General features: G+C 42.1%; 1 protein-coding gene across 1 annotated transcript in view; it reads left to right on the top strand.

Moving 5' to 3' along the window:
- The window catches only part of TG (thyroglobulin), a 240,109-nt gene that overhangs the window by 113,542 nt on the left and 105,491 nt on the right, over positions 1-21,076 (top strand). The window contains exons 36-38 of the mRNA XM_075588461.1: positions 10,053-10,184; positions 11,277-11,441; positions 20,303-20,507. Of these exons, the coding sequence (XP_075444576.1) occupies positions 10,053-10,184; positions 11,277-11,441; positions 20,303-20,507 (502 nt within the window). The remainder of the gene's footprint in view (positions 1-10,052; positions 10,185-11,276; positions 11,442-20,302; positions 20,508-21,076) is intronic.

Genomic DNA, 21,076 nt, shown 5'->3' with positions numbered 1-21,076 from the left:
CCTCTCTCTCTCTCTCTCTCTCTCTCTCTCGCTCCACCTCTCTCTCTCTCTCTCTCGCACCACCTCTCCCCCCCTTTTTCTGTCCTATTTAGCCACAAAGTGTTTTTTTTTTTTTTTTTACATTTGGGCTTACCTGTGTAGCGCTGTTTACCCCCACCCTATGGGAAATACGGCGGCTACTGAGTGTGTGGTGGTTTATCTGTGGCTCACAGGAGGCCTGAACCTCCACTGCTGGGAGCCTGAGGTGTACCTGATCCGTCTGCTGACAGCGCCTCCACCTGCCAGGGATCCTGACAGCACCCAATAACCCCTTCACAGGACCCAATGCAATAAGATCACACACTTGTATTTAATAACAGTTTACAGAACATAGGTACAACTAGATATATCATTAACCCATATACAATATAGGCCTCGCACGGCCATAGCCCTAACGTGCCCTTCAACCATGGTGTCCACCCCTGATGGGATTTCCCCAAATTACTGAGGTGTCCCTGGGCACCCAACCTCCCTGGTTTCCACAAGAGCCAACCCACCCATTGTGTGAGACAGTAACTGAAAGTGTTGGTGAACGTTGTGAGGTACCTGTCCAGGTGCTCTAGCACCCGGGTATGGCCGGAAAGCAAAAAGATCCACTGATCCAGTGACGTCGATGTCAGCGAAGCCTCTGCCTCTGCGTGGGGTGAACTTTGGTAGGGGGGGGTCTCACTTTTGATATTCTATGATAGTGCGGTGGTGGTCCTGCCGCAGACCATAGTCCGCAAATCGCTGTGCGGCATCTTCAAATGGCACTATACACTAACTGTATACAGCTACAGGGGAAATGCCCCTAGCTAGCGGTTTCCTGTAGCTGCCACAATCTGATTAGGTGAGTGGGGCCTATCTTGGACCTAAAGGGTTAATCTGGCCTTGTCTGGATGCCACTGACACACAGACCCTACCTTCCCTTTCTCTGTCCTGGCTCCAACTGTCAGTCCCCCTAACTGTCAGAATTCTAACTGCCATGCATCTCCCAGCCCTTTTGGTTGCCTGGCAACATGTAGTATGCAGCCCCTGAGGCTGCTGGGACTTGTAGTTTCCCTGCTGTGCTATACTCCTAATGGCCGCTGCTTGCGCTTGCTACTGCGCATCCCCCCCGCACTCTCCCCAGTCTCTGCTGCCTATGGAAAGTTAAGGGACAAACAGGGGACCAAGGGACCCAGGCTATACCTGACTGCCTTAGGTAGTCAATTCAGAATTGAGACAGCATGCAGAGTTATTCAGGGCGGCAGTTTGGAATTCTCTTAATACGTTAATAAAATACTGTCGTTTGAATGGCCTTACCTTGGCGAAAAAGTCTTTCATTCTGTTGTCACTGCACAATAAAGCATGCTTTGTTTTATTGAGATATGGGTCTGTCGTGGGTAATTTTAAGATTCACCATTTTTATGGGCACTGCTTTGGCAAGTCCCAGTGGTGCCCACTGCCATGAGGACAACTAGGAAAAGAGCAAATAGTTCTCTATCTTGCCATTATTTTCTTTTCCTGGAAAAGCCACCTGTGGCAGTGCTCACCATCCCCTCCAAAAAATTTACGTCATATGTCCAGTGCTCTACACATGATTTTTGCATGAAACTGTCCCAATTAATGGCCAGGTTGTTATCACATGTAGAGGCTATTTTGCTCTTACCCCTAATGTATCCTGCAACAGTTCCTTTTATTTGTGTCATTTGTTCTGCCTAATGCATTGCTACTCTTCCCTGTATTAGTGCTCCTTCTCTGTTCTCCTGCCTACCAGATCACCTCCAGGTCTCCACAGGAGCACAGAACGCGATCTCCTTCTACAAAAACGAGCCTAAAATTCATGACGTAGCCAGTAGGTCATTGGGCCCCTGCCTGTCCCCATAACGTGGGGGTTACATCATGGGGGCACGGAAGGGGTTAACAACATTTGGTGACTGTACCGCTTTAAGGTTCTGAAGAAAAACAATTCAACTTTTTTGCTTGTTTACTTAGTTGGCTGATGCAAACCAAAGCAATCTGTATTCTATTGTGCTGACTTCAACTAAAATTAATTCCAAACACCAACACTTTCAATGGAAAACACATGTTTGCTTAAAGCAATCAGCTTTAAAGGAAGTAACACATTGCTGGGATGCAAACAATTAAGTATGGAAGTGGAAAACCTGAGGGTTCAATTCCAGTATACATTTATCTCACATCAGACACCTATATACTGTATAAGGATTTGTCAATAACTTGTTAAGCTTGTTTGCAAACTTGAGTATTGGGGGTGGTTTGATTTTCTTTTACCATTTCCTTTTGAGTGAAATCACTGCGAGACTGGGAGGGCACTGCGAGACGGGGAAGGCGCCGCGGGACGGGGAGGGCGCCGCGGGTCGGGGAGGGCGCCGTGGGACGGGGAGGGAGCTGTGGAACGGGGAGGGTGCCGTGGGACAGGTAGGGCACCGCGGAATGGGGAGGAGGGTGCCACGAGACAGGGAGGAGGGTGCCACGAGACGGGGAGGAGGGCGCCGCGACATGGAGAGGGCGCTGCGAGACAGGGAAGGCGCTGTTTCTGTGGCAGATCATGCACAGCCTTCTCTGCTCCTGAATTGTCGTTTGACATTGGGGGGGGGGAGGGGGTGTAAGGGCCAAGGAAAGTGATTTACAGTGTCTCCCTGATAAAAAGAAAATCTTCCTACATTTTCTATTGAAGCTGGAAACAAAAAGGGGGTGAATAAATGTGCTTAAAAGCCATTTATATTTGAGAAAAATTGGACTATCCTTTTAAGTCAGTAGTAAAAATGTTGCAAACTTTTATGAATGAGACTTGAGTAGCTGTATATCAAAAATAGACATGCCACAGTTTGCATTAGGTTGCGAACCATGCAAAATTTGCCCAAGCGATTCACCCATCATTATGTCAATGTGCACGGTAAATATGTTTTATATGTTAATTTGCTAAGATCACTAGATTCACTCTGTGCTAAGATTTGAAATAGGGCACACATATTGTACCATGTTTATCTGACTATCTAGCAACGGTGAACTGAATGCTTACTAATTTGGTGCAATTATAAGCCCTTTGAGGCTTATCAAAATGTTTTGCAAAGAATCGAATTTTGGGGGGAAAGCTTCAAATTGTGTGAATGAATTTTGGATAGTTTTACACATCTCTACTCAAAACTGTTGGCTGTAAAAATGACGCAACGCTGGTGGAAATTAGGGTTGCCAGTTGGCGTCTCCAAAAATAATGGACACAATCGCGAAAGGTATGACTCACTTGACACACTCACACGTGCGCTCGAGACACGCACACCCCTCTTACCTCTCTGTTCCATGCTGTTTCTTCCACTCCTTGGCCCCACCCTCAGGCTCCTGATCCCTCCTCCTGATTGGCTGCATTACCCAGCAGCAGCCAATCAGGATGGAGGAAGCTGCCCAGCCCCTTAGCAACAGCCCTGCTCATTTCCTGCTCGGAGAAATCCCACATCCTCCCCCAAGCCGGTCAGTTCACTATGTCCAGAGAGGTAATTCCGGACACATACATGTCCAGTATTACTTCTAAATTTTTACTGGACAGAGTGTCCTAATACAGGACAGTCCGGTTCAATGCTGGACTTCTGGCAACCCTAGTTGAAATAACAACATCAAGAGCTTGAACATATTACAATACCTGAATGAGTACAACATTTCCTTCTCTAGTTTTGATGCTGTGATAAGAAATTAAAAAAAAATGCAAAGCACAAAACTGCAACATGCGAAGGAAAAACAAATCTATATATAGCTACGAATACAATATTTGCAGCAACATCACGACAGCTGGTTTCTGACCACCCTTCAAGAATAAATGTAGTATAGCAATGCTGTGCACCCAAAGTCTATAATAAGTCAGGAGGTACAGCTGGACGACCAACAAAAACCTTATAGGAACAGCTGTAATTTTGAAGGAAACATTACAACCTTAAGTATAGGACTATAATTACACAATGAAAATGATGTGTTTGCATGCCGCTTTGCAAAATAGACATGTTTAAGAATGGCATGTCTGTTACCATTATAATTGCAAGTGCTCTCCTTTATCTCCTAATTGGGCCTCGCCCAATCTCCACCCTTTCCTGCAGCCCTCCCAACTGTCACTCCGTCCCACGTGACTTTCAAATGTGGCCAGGCCCATTGCCTCTTCCCTGGACACAGTGTACAGTAAAACCAAAATGTACAGATTGACACCTGGACTAAGCGTTCAAAAGTCTACTTTTCCGGCAGCCTGATATTCCGAGGTAATGTAGCCCTCCCAAGACTTCCTAAATACCACTGGGTTAATGAAGAGGAGAACTTCAGAAGACCAATTACAGTGCTTTGCATTTGGACCTTGTACATGGAACCATTTTTCAAATGATGAGTAGTAATGGGGTACTATTGTGTACAAAATCAGTCCGTCTCCTTCATCTTTTAAATTTCTGGTCTAAAGTCATAAGTTTTGCAATATGCTTATCGATGGCCATGGCCTTTTGTGGACTACAAGAATATTTCGAGTCTGTTTCATACTTTTTACACCAGATCAATTGCCACCTTGGAGTTTGTCTTTTGTGGGTGCCAGTAACTTTTGGCAGACGTTTGATGGTGAATTTATTTGTAAACAGAAGTTAATACTACACAGACCAGCCATAATCGGTACCTGCAAGGCTGCAATGGATGCATAATTTCTTTGCTCTATCTTCTTGCTCCAAACTGCATCGGGTCTGATAGGGGATCTGAAACGTTGTCTTTCCACTGTTCTTGGAGAATTTCATTATGAACTTGTGAGTAGGGTTACCAGGTGTCCAGTATTGAGTTGGGTTGTCCTGTTTTTGAACACTCTGTCAGGTAAAATATTCGAGATAATACTGAATGAGTATGCGTCTGGTATTACCTCTCTGGACATAGTGACCTGACCGGCTTGGGGTGTGACGGGGTGCGCAGGATTTCCCTGGGCAGGGAGAAAGCAGGGCTGTTTCTAGGGGGGGCTGAGAAGCTTCCTCCATCCTAGCAGATTGTGGTGTAATGAGGGAGGGCTTCTCTACTGTGAGGGTGATTATAGTGGCGAAAAAGTAAAAAACGATACTCTTACCAAGAGGTGGAAGGCATGAGTTGTGCTTACTTAGCCTGCTGAGTCAGAAAGAAAGAAAATGGAGGGTGTCTCACAGGAAGAGAGACTCAGCTGAGCAAACTCTGAATACAGGCAGGGGGCAATGGAACAGTCCACTATGCCAGGGCAATTAAGGGGGTTGTCATAGCAACCAACTCCAGCAAGCTAGGTGATAGAGAAAATATCTAAAAGTATCCATTTCCATCTGCACTGGGAATTATAACTGCAGGGAAAGTACTGCTAAATAAAGGGCTAGCAGGCAGAGCTGCAAAGAAGGTGGGGGGGGGGAGGAACAGGGGGAGCAGAGATAGATATTCCTGTTCCAGGACAATACTTCTGCTTAGTCCTCGTCAACCATAGTGCCCAGACCTGGGTCCTGTTTGCATGTGTAACGGTAACCCCCCCCCCCCCAATCGCAGATAGGGGCCATTACAGGGTGTATGGTGCATACTGTATAATGAAAAGAGAAACTGCCATGCGCTCCAGGGTATAGGAAAGAATATATATAAAACGTGGGGTCCCACAATTGGAGAAGGGGTTCAAATGGAGGGAGTGAGCACTGAATATCCACAGAGTCCAGAAAAAGGAGGTGGGGTGGGGAAGAAAAACAATTAAAGTCCTCTAATCACACTTAAAATACCCTCTGCTGTCCCCCTTAGGACTAAATGAGGGGCAAAGTGCAGCTGGCTTGACAGAAGCAGAGATAAGCTATGCGGCTAGAACTGCAGAAGAAAAAACACCATCTGCTTGTACTCACATGTGCCACATTGAGCTGGAACGGCACTCACTCACAGAGATGAAATCTCCCCTTTCAGGAACGGGCTGGGCTGATATGCCTCACAAACACACCACACCGGGCTCCTGCTGCCGTCCTCCCCACGCACAGATGCTCCACAGGAACACCCTCTGTCAGCCAGAAAAAGCTCTTACTCGTGAGCTACACCTGCACACTGCATCCACAGCTCCGCAACACTCCACACCAGGGTTCCTGCTGCCGATCTCCCACAGCGTCAGGTCACACTGCACGTCTGCACACCTGTGGTTTAGGCACCTCCCTCCTCCCAGTAAGGGTGCCTCCAGAGGCAAAAGCCAAATCGAATAGAAAAAACAGTCTCCAGGGGACTCCTAAGCCAAACAGGATCCCAACTAAATGAATAATAAAAGCTGGTCTCAAAAAATTGAATAAAGTGAAAAAAGAACTTATTGCAACATAGGTGAACAATAAAAGTACCTCCTACGCGTTTCAACCAACGAGTGGTCTTTGCAAATATTTAGGAGTGCCCTGGAGACTGTTTTTTCTATTCTCTATGGTGCATATACATGCTGGCAACAGGAGGGCTGAGTCGTCCGCGATGACTTTGGGACACAGGAACAGGCTTCTGGGGTACATACCCCACATAATACTTAGCAGTGCAGCGCCTCCATCTGCCGTAGGCTCCAGGGAAATGGAGATGATCTCCCGCGGTAGAACTTGTACCTCTCCCCCCAGTTAGATCACACATCAGGCCAGAGGTATATTGCAAACAGGAATGGTTTATTACTACACTTCTGCATTAATAATTACTCAGCAGTCTTCTGCCGGATACAGTCAGTCAGCTATCACTGAATATGGTCCCTGGACCGTCACTACAGGCCAAGGGCACCCGCAGCCGTCCTAGCTCTTTCCCACCTCCCTAGCGGAGGCAGAGGTGTGGTACACCCTCACTCTCCCCCACAGGGAAGATCACATGGGAAGGCCCCAATCTCAATCTCCCAGTTGAGTGACCTGCCTTCCTCAGAGGGAAGGAACAACCCACTAACTTTAGGGTGGTACTGCCTTTAAGTACAGCCAGGAAGAGTACACTCTGTCTGTCACATGATTGGACAAGCTAAGACAGGATGTCACTGCCTCTTGCCATCACTCAAGTGCAGCTCATTGAAGGGGAAAACCCCACAGCAACTACTGGCAACCTGTAAATACCAGGGTTTACTGCCAGCCCATTGGTTAGAAAAGTAGGCATGGGTGGCCCTGCTATATATTTATAGAAGTTCAAAGGAAAATAGGATGCATTCAGGCCACATGGATGTAGGCAAATGCTTACTCTTCAGTTATTAGAAAATCATCAGAGCCAGTAAATGTATGACATCATCACAGTACATGACGTAATTACATATGCGTCGTGATGACACGTACCTGACATATCTCACCTTGAAGCTTTTTATATTTTGATGAGCTTCGGATTACGCCTTTTAATCACGGCTCGCTTTTTGATGTGCCTCTACATATTTGATATATTACTGATATACATAGTGATCATTTTTATATCTCTGACTTTCAGCTATCCAGACTAGTGGTCTGCACACTTGGTTCTTCTGAATTCCCCCTGTATGGACCTTGCATCCTTCTCTGGGTACCATGTTATGACACTCATGCCAACCATTCTGTTCTATGGTTGTCTTGTGATGTTTTCCCCCACGTTCTCCGTCTATAAGAAAGTGATCACATGAGTTAGATAATTGAGTTACTATCCATAATCCTTCCTATGTAACCCATTCTCTTCACAACTCTACCGCTGTTTTTCTGTATACCCAGAAAAATTGTATATGAAAATCTCATAACCTAAAATAAGTTTACAGGAGAAATGTTCCTCTTTCTGAGACTAGCTTAGTTAAATGTGTTAGATATAGATGCTTTTAAGGGTCCATGTTAAAATGGACATAAAGTAAAAGCATGTATGCTAAGCGATAATGGGGAAGGCAGGGTGCAGACCTGTCTGAGATGTGAACGTGCTCACAAGTGATATTTTCATTAGATATAGATGGATGTTAAAGGTCAATTAGCCTTCCTACTGCCCACTCTTCCTATTTCATCTTTATCTGGATTACAGATATGAGCAGTATCTTCCTTCTTCGTAGTGGAGTATAGAGAATAGACCACTAAGAAGGAAGATACTGCTCACCAGTGGGACATAATTTCTCACAACCAGATAATTCTATAAATGTTTTAAAAATCAAAATCCTCAATGGAATGTTTAAACGTCCGCAAGAACGGAAAACATTTGAACTCAGAATGATAAAACTCTTTGACCCCAAAACAAAAGTACTTAATGCGGATATGGGGTTTCTCACACACTAACACAATTGTTTGTAATTATCCTGCCTGCCTCACTGCCAATGTTCTTATCCACACCCCCCCAAGCATCCCCCTCCCCCTCCATGCTGTTCTTTGTCACCGTTTTACACCCTTCCATGTCTTCAAACACTTTCTCACCCTACCTCATCTACAGTACATCTCTGTTGTTTTTTCCCCCTACTCTCTCAAACACTGTTTTAGCCATAGATTCAATTGTTAATCAGTATTGCCGACCTGAGTAAGAGAGGAGAACTCTCAAAAGCTTGTCCTATGACATAAATTGTTAGTTCAAATAAAAAAGGTATCACATAATACTGAAGCATGGAAAACAGAAAAAATAGGGGAGCAAGGGGTTAACACTTTCCAGCTAAAAACATACACATAGGGCCTCATGCAGAGAGCAGTGCTATTTAAAATTGGAGAGGGGAATACAATGTAGCTTTAATGGAGAGTTTTTTTTCTCCATATGCAGAAAGGGCATAAAACTGCATTTAGAATCCTGTCTGCATATGGAGAGTTCCAACCAGCGATATGAGCGCTGTTGAAACTAGTGGGAAAAAAATCGGGGGTTTTTTTTTTCTCCCCCACCGGCCGCCGAGCACCAGCTTCTTGCTGGCGAAGCAAAATGTTGAAAATTGCGCATTTTTTTTGGCGCGAACAGCCACTAGATGGCTGAATACGGCTCTCTGAATACGGCCGTTTTCAACATTGGAGAGATTTAGGTTCTCTCCAGCCGCGCGGCGAGTTTCAGAAAAAAAAAATGGCGCTTTTTTTAAAACTCGCCATTATCTGCCTTTCTAAAGGCAGATTTCGGCAAAACATGCCGCTTTCCCTGTTAGCGCTGCTCTCTGCATGAGGCCCATAGTGAAAAACCACAACAGGGCTAATCACCTCTGGTAAGGGACCAATGGAACTGATGAGATAATGATAATAATAATGAACTTACACGGCCTTGTGTAAGTGCAGATGTTGATTGGTATCTGTAGTGTATACCCCAGTCTGTTCAGAAGAAGGGGTAGGGGGTAAAATAGAATAATGTTATGATATCAGAATACTTACACGGCCCAGTGTAAGTAAAGGTGTGGTATAATGGTCTGTGGGGTTCAGCTTAACCCATCCAGGATGTCGACAAAATTAGGGCACCAGCGTGTGTTCTTAAATCAAAACTGCAGCCGGGACTCCCCTCTTTAGTGCCTGGGATCAGGCAACTTTTTCCTTCTATTATCTATAAAGGGAGAAAACCGCTCATCCATATATGTATGTATAATCATATAGTATAACCAGAGGTGCTCAGAGGGAGAAATAACTAGTATATCAGAGTTGATCCAAAAGGGGAAAGAAAGGTTCCCTCACAGTAGAGCACTCAATGTGTGGAGTACAGTGAGTAGACTCACAATGGTCTAACAGGTAAATACTGTTGATAGGTCAAAATTAGCCTATCATAACCGGAATAGCCAGGAAGAAAAATAATAAAGTTTTATTCAAATATATGGATTAAAAACACATAAATCACATTCAAACATTAAAATAACCCCATAGTGAAGTGGCAAGATAGGCAATACAATAGGTATCCTGATGATAATATCAAGTTAATTGCTATCAGTGAGCGCCTATTATTCAGAATCAAATATTCCAGGTCTGCAGGTAAGTTTCACTCCCAGCCTAAATAGATACAATTAACGCAGGCAAGTATCCTATATATAAGCATCAAAGATATTCTTGTTACCAAACGATTAAAATATATATTGTCAAACATAATCATGATAATAGGATAGATAAACATTTTTTTTCTCGGTAAAATGAATTTATTCATTTTTCTTTTTTCAGTGTACTTGGATGGATGGCTACTTTTGGATAGATCATCTCTGATCATCGATCCATCTCTATCAACGTATGATGTTGTACAGATTAGTAGAGATTCACCTAACAATCTGAACACTGCTCAAAATTATTGTTTATCAGGTAAAGACATTTTTTTAATTTACTGAGAATGACAATTCAAAGATATTTAACATATGCCTTTAATAAACGTTTCTACATACTATCTCAACAGAAAGATGGCATTTGTGTGATTGGCCTTCGTGATAACACAACATCTCACAGACTTTCCATCAAATGTTGAGTTAATACTGGCCTGACGTGGTATTTATCATAATACACTGACCACCAATGGCACAGGCTGCTTCTGTGTAAAATGATTCCAGAAATTGGATTTTTCTGCGTTAATGCTTTTTTATGTGATCCCCATTTGGTGCCAGAGTGCCCTCTTTGCATATTGCTCCCACTTAATTTAGACTTTCTATACAACCATTAGTATCTTACAGCATACTAGTAAAAATAAATAGTTCTATGCAATATTTCATGACGTTTTTCATAAAAACAAGTGGATCACTTATCATGAGACAGGGAAGGTGTAAAATAAAGCTGACACAGGTATTTTATTTAGAGGTACATGTATTTTATGTTAGAAAATTGCATAGGTTCCCAGATATTTATAATGTTTTCATGCAGGTGCCTAAACGCTGTAGATACATCTATCCATACAGCTTGTGAAATGCAATGGTTATGTTAATGTAAGACTTTTGCCTCACTACTTCGCCAGGTGATTGTTGATGAAAGTGGGTGCAAACGGCGTCAATTTTGCAATGTTTAATTCTGTAGCCTTTGATAAATTACTTCAATAATCTCAACATCAGTGCCGTCTTAACGCATGGGCACACTGGGCAGTTGCCCAGGGGCCCCACGAGCATAGGGGCCCCATGCTAACCTATGCACAGACCAGAATTTAACACTAATTTTCCGATCACCCACCTCAACATTCAAATCTCACGCCAACTCGGTAGACGGAGAAAAATTACGACTTGAAGCGGAGAGTTGGCAGGGCCCAGTGCACTGCTTTGCCCGGGGGCCTATAATGCTGTTAAGACGGCCTTGCTCAACATACGGCCAAAATTACATTGACATTTCAAAGGAAAGCTGTACTTTTCTTATCGTCACAGTTTATGTATACAGCTCGAATACATATATGTACAACTCTACTTCATTCCTTCACAGTGTGCTCAAGGATTCAGTCTTGTGTTGTGACTACAATTGAAGTTAAGCAGACAGCAATAAGGTGTGTTTTTTACCCTGAGACACAGAGATGCTCCTATGACCTGAACGTCCATCATTGTCAGCTTCTAGTCAAGGAGCCAGCCACTTATACTTATCGAAAAAAAGGTGAATATTCCTGTGACTCAGATTTCTGAAGGAGCTACACGTGTAAAATGTGACCATTTGAAGGAAAATATGAACTTGAGATAGAACATCTAAAATGAAACCATTGTAAAGCAGCAGAACAGGTTGCATTGTGTTTTAAATTATTTTTGATTTTTTTAATGACAGGATTGAAGCAGGGGATCTCGAGGACGGAACTGTGTTAATTTCAGCTTCGGAGGTCCCTTGCTTCCAGAGATACCTCCGTAGCGGTGTCCATTATCTCTGTAACCAGGGAACTGTGTGCAGGGCCGCCGACAGGGGGTGACAGCCAGGACTGCTATCCCGGGCCCGGACAGTCAAGTGGCCTGGCCTCACTGCCTGCAACCCTACAGTTCACTCTCTGGCTGCCATCCCCATCTTTGCTGGCCACCGCTGATCTGTCCTCTCTTCCTCAGGCCTTTTGGTGGGCCTCCATGGGCCTGCAGGGCTCTCCTGTGCACTGGCCATGCTGCTCCAGCAGGCTCATCCAAGGGCCCAAGGTTAGCCCACATTCCCCAGGCCGCCCTTATACCACCTTTCCAGGCCCCTTAACCCACAGGTGTGTGTGTATATATTTGTGGAGAGGGGCATAGTGTGTGTGTGTGTATTTGGGAAGGGGGGCTTATTGTGTGCATGTATTTGGGGTTTGGGGGCTTATTGTGTGTGTGTGTATTGGGGAGGGGGCATATTGTGTGTGAGATGGGGGGAGGGACTGGATGAAAAGGGGGAGTTTGAGAGATAGGGCGGAAGAGAGGGAGGGGAAGAGTGAGAGACAGAGGGGGGAAGGAAAGAGTGACGGGTGAGTGTAAAATGTGGATAAGAGAGCAAGGTGGTGTCTGAGAAGGGGGGAGTGTAAGAGAAAAAGGGGGGAGGTGGGGTCTCGTAAGGCCGCCGTCGCGTGGGTTGGGGGCCCTGGTGGAAACTATAGTCCTGGGCCCCAAGAAAGCTGTCTGTGGCCCTGACTGTGTGCGTAACATAATGGTGGCTTTAAAGATCCCGCATCATCTGGGCCAATAGGAAGCTGTGACTTCATCTGTTTGCGGCTTCCTATTGGCCAACATGACAGGGACACTTAAACGTCACATGGATACTGGCACCGCTATGGAGGCAAGTATCTCTGGACGCAAGGGGTCCCTGAAGCTGACATTAATACAGTTCAGATCCAGAGACCCTGTGCTTCAATCCTGCAATTAAAAAAAACAAAATTTTAAACAATGCATCCTGTTCTGCAGCTTTAATGTCCTAGTTCTAGCAAGTGAATGTAGCCATGTTTAGGAAAATGGCCAAATAGCTAGGCCTTCAAAAAAATAATTCAGGGAAAGGATGAGCCTTTGGACCTACCAATCTACTTTTGAGAAATATTCATTCAGTGGTGCACATTTAAACATCTTGTGTACCACTTAGGGGGTTATTTATTAAACTGTGATGGTGTAGATTGGAACACCCTCGCACAGGACATGGGAGCCGGAGAGTGGGCAGTAATGCCTCAAACTCTCCGGTCTTTGCTTTTAAACTATCCTAAAGTATTGCTTGTCCTGAGGAAGAGGGAGAACTCTCGGAAGTTTGTCCTACAGTATAATATCAACTGTTAGTCCAAATAAAAAAGGCATAACTTAATATTGAAGAATTCTAAAATTACACATTTTTTGGGGGTCAGCCTCTTTTCCAAGGGGCTTCTGTATCTCCTTATGGTCCTTAGCATTTGTTATCTAAAACTCTTAAAATTGTTATCTGATCATTGATAAAGTTGGTGGATAAAAGTATAATTGTTTTAAATTCATTTGTGACTGTCACCTTCCATGTTTTATTTCTAGACAAGCAATAGGATTATTCAATATGAGGTAAAAATATCTTTAGCTGACACAGATTTCTGTCATGAACGATCTGCTATTAGACTGTTAACATTTGGATGAATTTCATTGAGCAGTAGATTCCCAAAGATACAGTACTGTACATGTATTTGTTTACTTTATATTTTTTGTTGTGAGCTCCTAGAACAGGAGTGGCCAAGTCCAGTCAAAGACTGAGCCGCTGATTGAGCCACCTGTGCTGAAGCAAGGATATCCTTAAAACCTGACCTGTTGTGGCCCTTGGAGACTGGAGTTGGCCACCTCTATCATAGAATGGTGTAGGTCTGGAAAGACCAAGTTTTATCCAACCAAGGCTTTTCCTAATAGCTTTAAGTAACTGTATAGGAACAACTGTGTTTTTTTAATGTATTTAATAAGGCTTTGAAAAGTCTATAAAGGTTATTGACCATAATAATAATGCACTTCAATCTAAGCAATTCAACATTTAAATATGTACATTGTATACAATATATTAAATACTGTATTATCTTATATATATATATATATATATATATATATATATATATATATATAAAAAAGATAATACAGATAAAAAAAGAAAAAAATTATTATATATATATATATATATATATATATATAAAATTATTTTTTTTCTTTTTTTTCACACAAACAAAATGACGTAGTTATCAGTTGTTCTGGTATAAAAGGTTATTTGCAGCATTATCAATAATTCTACACAAAGATCATATTTTGTAACACTGCAAAATTATCAAAACACCTAATATGTGTGAGGTTGCAAAATGACCATTAGTGTGCATTGCCATTAGATACATCTAGATTACCTGTGGTTGCAAATGTACAAACATTTGTGTGCTGAGAGAAAAGCTTTGACTAGTTGTTGTTTGGCAGTAAAACGAAGGCATGATTCCAAATAGCATACTCAAGTAACTTAATGTAAGGCAACGACAGTTTCTGATAAATGAAAATGTCTACATAGCCTTGATAAGGGGCCAAAATATCTGCAGATGTGAATTAGTTCTAAAAGAAGAAATACAGTACATGAACTATGGAATACTGCCAAATGAGAACAAAGACAGAAACTTCCTAAAAAATCTAAATATATATACTTGTGTGTGCATGTGTATGTGTTTGTGTGTGTATATAGATATAGATATATGTATCGGTATTCTGTATGGCCTGATCCACCCAATCTCACATTGGCACCTGTGGTCTAACCAGCCCCCATTACATGGTCGTGTCTGGTGGTGCACCTGTTGGCAACAGGACTCCTGAGTCTCCCGCATGATGGTATATGGGGATTGTGAACCCAGACAGGCAGCTGAGGTAGTGTGCGTGAGTCCTACCTATATCCAGTCCAGCGCCTCCACCTCATCAGGATCCCTGCGTCCGCAAGGGGATGGTTCTGATGAGGAACTCCTCCGTGGTGCCTTCCTCTGCAGAGTAATTCCACACTCATACATGAGGGTATCTTTTATCAAGGACATCTTTATTGGCATGATGGTATGGGCCAGCTGCCACTCACAGCTAGCAGCTTAGCCACTCATTCCTTTGCTGCACTCCATTAGGAAGGTTCCTTCTCCTCTAATAAAGTTGCTCTCCACCTCTCCCCTTAGGGAGATTCAACAGCTTCTCTGTCTCTCTGCTCAGAGCTGCACAGACTCACAGCTCTTGCATCAGACCACTGCAACATTGTTGCAGACCTCCACGTGCCTCTTACTAAACAGAGGCAGCACACCAACTGAACAGAAAACTCCTAACTTTAGGCAGTGCTGTGTCTTATATCACCTCAGGAACACTAAAGGTGGACACCAAGCATGTTGTTACTTCCTGTGGGACTTATGACACCTCACCAGGGTTTGAGGGCAAACCTCCATGATTGTTGCTGGCAACCCTGCATACTTACCAGGTTTACTGCCAGCATGAGAAAGAGAAATGTACACCAATTTTACACATGGCTACATATGTACCAGTGTTTCCTCCACCCGATAGGAGATTCTGCCATCACCGCGTGTGTGGTGCATGCTACCTGTTGGTTGGAGGGCTGAGTCTCCCACCGATGTTTGTGGGGACACAGGACAAGCTTCTTGCTTACATACCCAACATAGATCTCTAGTGGTACAGCGCCTGCATCTGCCGCAGGCACCAGATGTATGGAGGAGATCTCCTACTGTAGAACACAATCCCCTCTCCTTTCCTAGAAAGATCACTCACAGGCAGGAGGTATAATAACTGGAACGGTTTATTCTGTTCAGCTCAATGCAGTCATAGCGGGCCCTGCCCTTTGCAGTCCCTGGTGTTGTATCCAGCTGTAGGGTGGTCCCTGGACCTGCACTATGGGTCAAGGGCCCCCACAGCACACACACACACACACACACACACACACACACACACACACACACACACACACACACGTATATACATTTAGATTTTCTAGGAAGTTCTTTCTTTATTCTCATTTGACAGTATTCCATAGTTCATGTATTTCTTCTTTTGAACTAATTCACATCTGCAGATATTTTGGCCCCTTTACTTATCAAGGCTATGTAGACATTTTAATTTATCAGAAACTGTCTTTGCTTTACATTAAGTTACGTGAGTATGCTATTTGGAATCATGCCTTTGTTTTACTGCCAAATAACAACTAGTAAAATACACAGATTCCCAACAAGCTCTGAGAAACCGCAACCATTACCACATATAATATATATATATATATATATATATATATATATATATATATATATTACATAAGTGTCAAAATGAGTGCTAGTGGGCGTGGCTAAATGTATAAACAAAAAACAAAAATGCCCAAAGCTACTTCCATTGTGACAAAAATACACAGTGCAATACCTATATACTTTCTTGTAAAAAGGGTAATTTAGTTTAACCCTTTGGCCAGGTATTGCACTGTGTATATTTGTCACAATGGAAGTAGCTTTGGGCATTTTTGTTTTTTGTTAAATAACAACTAGTCAAAGCTTTTCTCTCAACACACAATTATTTATACATTTGCAACCACAGGTAATCTAAATGTATTTAATGGCAATGCATGCTAATTGTAATTTTGCAACCTCACACAAATGAGGTGTTTTGATAATTTTGCAATGTTACAAAATATGATCTTTGTGTTGAACTATTGATAATGCTGCAAATAACGTTTTATACCAAACAACTGATAACTACGTCATTTTGTTTGTGTGAAAATCTGATTAACCAGTAATTCAGTTTGTTAAATAACATTATGCAGTCATAGGGGAGTGTGTTTTCAAAAGTACATTATTACACTGAGGGCCATATCTACTAAGTGTAGCTATTTTTATAAAACAGCTTCCAGCTCTGGAAGACAACTTATGGCCTATTCACTTAAAGGGGCCCTAATGTGTCTTCTGACACTGAAAGGTGTCTTATAGAAGTGTCCGGCTAAGTATTATTATTCTATTTCAAGTGTATTGCGCTAACATATTAGGCAACTCAGTACAATGTGGGAGGGAGGAAAGTAGCAGTGTATAACAAAATAAGTACATATAAGTTAAAATAAACTGTGATAATATACAAGAGGTCCCTGCCCAAAAAAGCTTACAATCTAAAAAGTTGGGGAGTGGAGACACGAGTATTAATGTGTGTATGTTTGTGTGAGAGAAGGGAGTTTCTGAGCATGGGTTTTGCTATCAACTTCAGGCCTCTGAGTATGTTTCTAGGTCAAAAGTTAAAAAAAAGTAGCCAGGAGAGTGTTGGATAGGACTCTTTAAAGAGTGTGTTGTAGATTGTGTGTGGGAGAGTACATGGAAAATAGGACAGAAGTGTAGAGAGGACAGGAACGGTGTGTTGTGTATGGCTTTTCAGGTGAGCACGTGTCTTGAATATAGCTCTGTAGGGTATTATATTAGCCAATGTAGTGATTTGCATGGTGGGGTAGCAGAGGAAGAGTAGTGGGTGAGATAAATGACCGTGGCAGCTGCATTTAGAATGGTTGTGGAGGTGACAGACAACAAAGGGGAAGACAAACTAGAAGTATGTTGCAATAGTGTAATTGGGATACAATGAATGAGTAATTGAAAAATAATTTTAATGGACTGTTCAATGAGGAAGGGACACATTTAACAATATTGCCCTGAATGACTATATTGCTTTTCCAAGGGAAGAGGTATACATTGAGAAGAGTAGAGGTCCTAGAACAAAGCCCTGGGTATGTTAATTATAAGTGGGAATGAAGAGGCAGATGTACAGTACCAGCACAGGAGACACCGGGAGTAGCCAAATGGGTTAGACTTAAAGCAGGACAGGGCAGTGTTACACAGGCCAGTGGAATGAACTGTGTGCAGAAGGACGGACTAGTTAATTGTAACAAAAACATCAACAAGGTGTGATTTTGCATTGAGGAGATTATTGGTGACTTTTATTAGGGCAGTTTCAGTGGAATAGTGGTTAGGACGGAATCCAGACTTCAGTGTATCCCGTAGAGAGTTACAAGAGGAAGTCCAGCATGTGGATACATAAGGACTAATTCACAATGTTTGCATGCAAATGGCGGAAGTGAAATAATAGGGTAGCTGGATGGAGAAGTGTGATCGAGAGAAAGTTTCTTTAGGATCGGTGTTGCAGAAGAATGCTTGAAGGTTGAAATTAACCTGTGGAAGAGAGCAGTTGAAGAGAGTGTAAGTTAGCATAGGAATAATTGCGTATGCAATGTGAAGGGATAGGATGGTTAGTGCAGGTTGTAAAGGGAGATAATGAGAGAAGACAAGAGATGTCCTCCTCAGTAGCTGGTGATGAGGAGCAACTGAGGGTTGCTGTATGAGAATACTCAGAGCTGATTGGAGTGGGTGGCTCTTGCCAAAAGTGCAATGTCATGTCGAATAGCATTGCTTTTATATTTCAAGTGGTTGGCAAGGTCAAAAGCGGAAGCTGGTGTAGGTGGGCGAAGAACAGCGTTAAATGTTGAAAGCAGAGGCTGTTGTTGGAAGTTAGAGTATACAGTATATGGGGAGTAAAAGTTATTTTGTTTCTAAAGAAATAATGAATTTGTAATGTATGAAATCTGCTTAACAGCATGATTTCTCCATTGATGTTTAGTACTGCAGGAGCATCTCTGGAGGTATAATGTTTGGTGGTGTGTCATGGGTGAAGATTGATGGGAAGGTAGCAGTGGGTTGTGGTAGGAGCATTTTGATCAAGGGAGCAGTAGATGAGAGAAAACTATTGTAAGTCTGGGGAGGAGAAGGTGGTGGGAGGACAGAAGGGTTTGCAGAGAGGAAGACAGTGGAGTAAGGTCTATTTTATGCAGGTTCCGATAAGTGTGAGAAGAGGTTGTTGAGGGGGAGGAGGCAGGAAGTAGAGAATACAGCGATTTAGAGAAATGAGAGGCGCACCGATGAGAGAACACAAGGGCAGGAGAGCGACCCCCACAGTGCATAGGGTAGCTGGTCCACAAAAGAGGAGTTTACCGAGAGGAGATAAGAGGCATCTGGGGCATTAGGTTTATCAATTGGAATATTAAAGTCTCCTAGAATGAGAGTGGGGGACTCAGAAAAGACAGTCATTCATCAACATTGTTCATGAACTGAGAGATAGGTCCATGGGGACAGTAGATGAGTGAAACCTAAAGAGAGGCAGAAGAAAAAAAATATAAGAAGAAAATGAGAGGGAAGGGCAAGCGGGTATCACTTGGAAAGTGCAAGAGAAAGAAAAAAACAAAAAACAAATAGGAAGCGCAGTAAAAAACGGGTTAATGGCAAATTGACAACTTTATGTGGATATAACAATCACAAAATAAATAATATACAACAATTGTTATATTAAAAAACAATATTGAGAATCATGTCCATATGATTGGAATCGCTGGTGAGCGGTCGTTTTGACTCTCTGCTTGCAGCAGCCAGCTACAATCACCGCTCACCAGTGATTCCAATCATATGGACATTATTCTCAATATTGTTTTTTAATATAACAATTGTTGTATATTATTTATTTTGTGATTTTTATATCCACATAAAGTTGTCAATTTGCCATTAACCCGTTTTTTTACTGCGCGTCCTATTTTTTTTCTTTCTCTTGAGCTTACAACCAAGGACTGGGGTCTCTTGTATTGGAAGCAGCAATTAATTTGTGTTTTTGTTTTTTTTACTTACTTTTAGTGTTTATACTCATAATTAGACCCCTATGCTCCGGAATGGTTCATGTCACGTTATAATTAATTGTGTATTTATTGATTTTAACCTCAAGGTTTCACGAATCAATCATTTGGCGCACTTACTTTTCTTTTTCTTTTTTTATCACTTGGAAAGTGAATCAAGGAGAGAGCAGAATGTGTTCTCTTCCATCAGGTCTGTTTTGGGGGATATAACTAAAGGAGCAGTAAGATGGAAACAAAAATATTTCAATGGTTGCGTAAGGATTTACAGATGGTAGGCTGGTGGGTAGGCTGTAGAGTTCATGGCTGAAAAAAGTATGTTTGGTAAATATGGGCTTAATATGGGTAAGGTAGAGGTTGGCAAGTGTGAATATCTGTGTCCATTCCATGCATATCATATTATACAGAAGTGTGATGAATATGAGGAATATCTAAATGAAATAATTACACAGTAAATATATTAAATATAAGCGTCTGGTATGATCTATTTATGGGACACATTAAATAAGACACGCAAAATACCAAAACTCATAACTGTTGATTCACCAAATGTTTCCCTTTTCATTGCAATGCTGGTGATGCAAGTGAAGGGAATGCAGACTGCTATTAACAAATAGAGACAGATACATTACACAATCTTATATGTATAATACATACGTTGGTGTGAGTAGGTTTTAGTAGGCCTTAGGTGAGATCACACTTGAATGCCCCTCTGCTTTTTCATAATTTAGCTAACAGTAATGTAAATCCTGGCATTCTGAACCATAGTTATTACCAAGGGATCATGTACAATTGGTCTAGGAACACTTCGAATTTGTATTAGAGATGAGAATCTAATTGGCTTGCTTAATTTTCTTTTCTCAAACCTGACTTTTTTTTAGCCTCTACCCCTCATGCGACATCAGTGACCATTTCCTCACATGGCACGGTTTGGGGCAAATCTCACCTCATTCTGATTGGCTCAAGTATGAAGAATGTGGCTCAGTTCCTTGGTATTCCTTACGCTGCACCTCCGGTTGGAGATAATAGGTTCCGTCCTCCACAACCATTAAACTGGACAGGCACCTTGAATGCCACCACATCCAGGTAAAGCTTAAGAATGACCTGTCTTTGACTGCCAAAATTACATTGCTGTATGCCATCATCTGTACGCCATGGCTTATTATATATATATATATATATATATATATATATATATAGATATATATATAGATATATTATATATATATATCTATATATATATAGATATATATATAATATGTCAATTTACCAGTTAAATAGCTGTTATTACAGTTTGAAACATGTCCCATAATATTTTTGTAAATGTACTCATTAAAACAGATAGATTCTGCTTATTCATTTAAATGGACCAGCCCATAAGGTGTCTTCCAGCACTGGAGCTGTAGTGGAATAGCATCACTTAATAAATATATTGGCCACAATCCTTATTTTGTGGCCTTTTAATATCCTTTATTTTAAATGTAATATTATTTTAATATTAAGTCAGATGTCTTCCTGCACTTCATTGGGGTTTCCTTTTAGAATAAATCCTATTATCTGTGGCTCATATTATTGGAAAGATTGAGATGAAAAAATGAGTTGCTGAAATTCTGTTTTATATGACTGGGTCATAGATGTATGTGAGACATTACTAA

The sequence above is a fragment of the Ascaphus truei genome, chromosome 2 (genome assembly GCF_040206685.1).
Source record: "Ascaphus truei isolate aAscTru1 chromosome 2, aAscTru1.hap1, whole genome shotgun sequence".
NCBI lineage: Eukaryota > Metazoa > Chordata > Amphibia > Anura > Ascaphidae > Ascaphus > Ascaphus truei.
The sequence above is the reverse complement of the archived record's forward strand: the minus strand, read 5'-3'. Positions and strand labels throughout refer to the sequence as shown.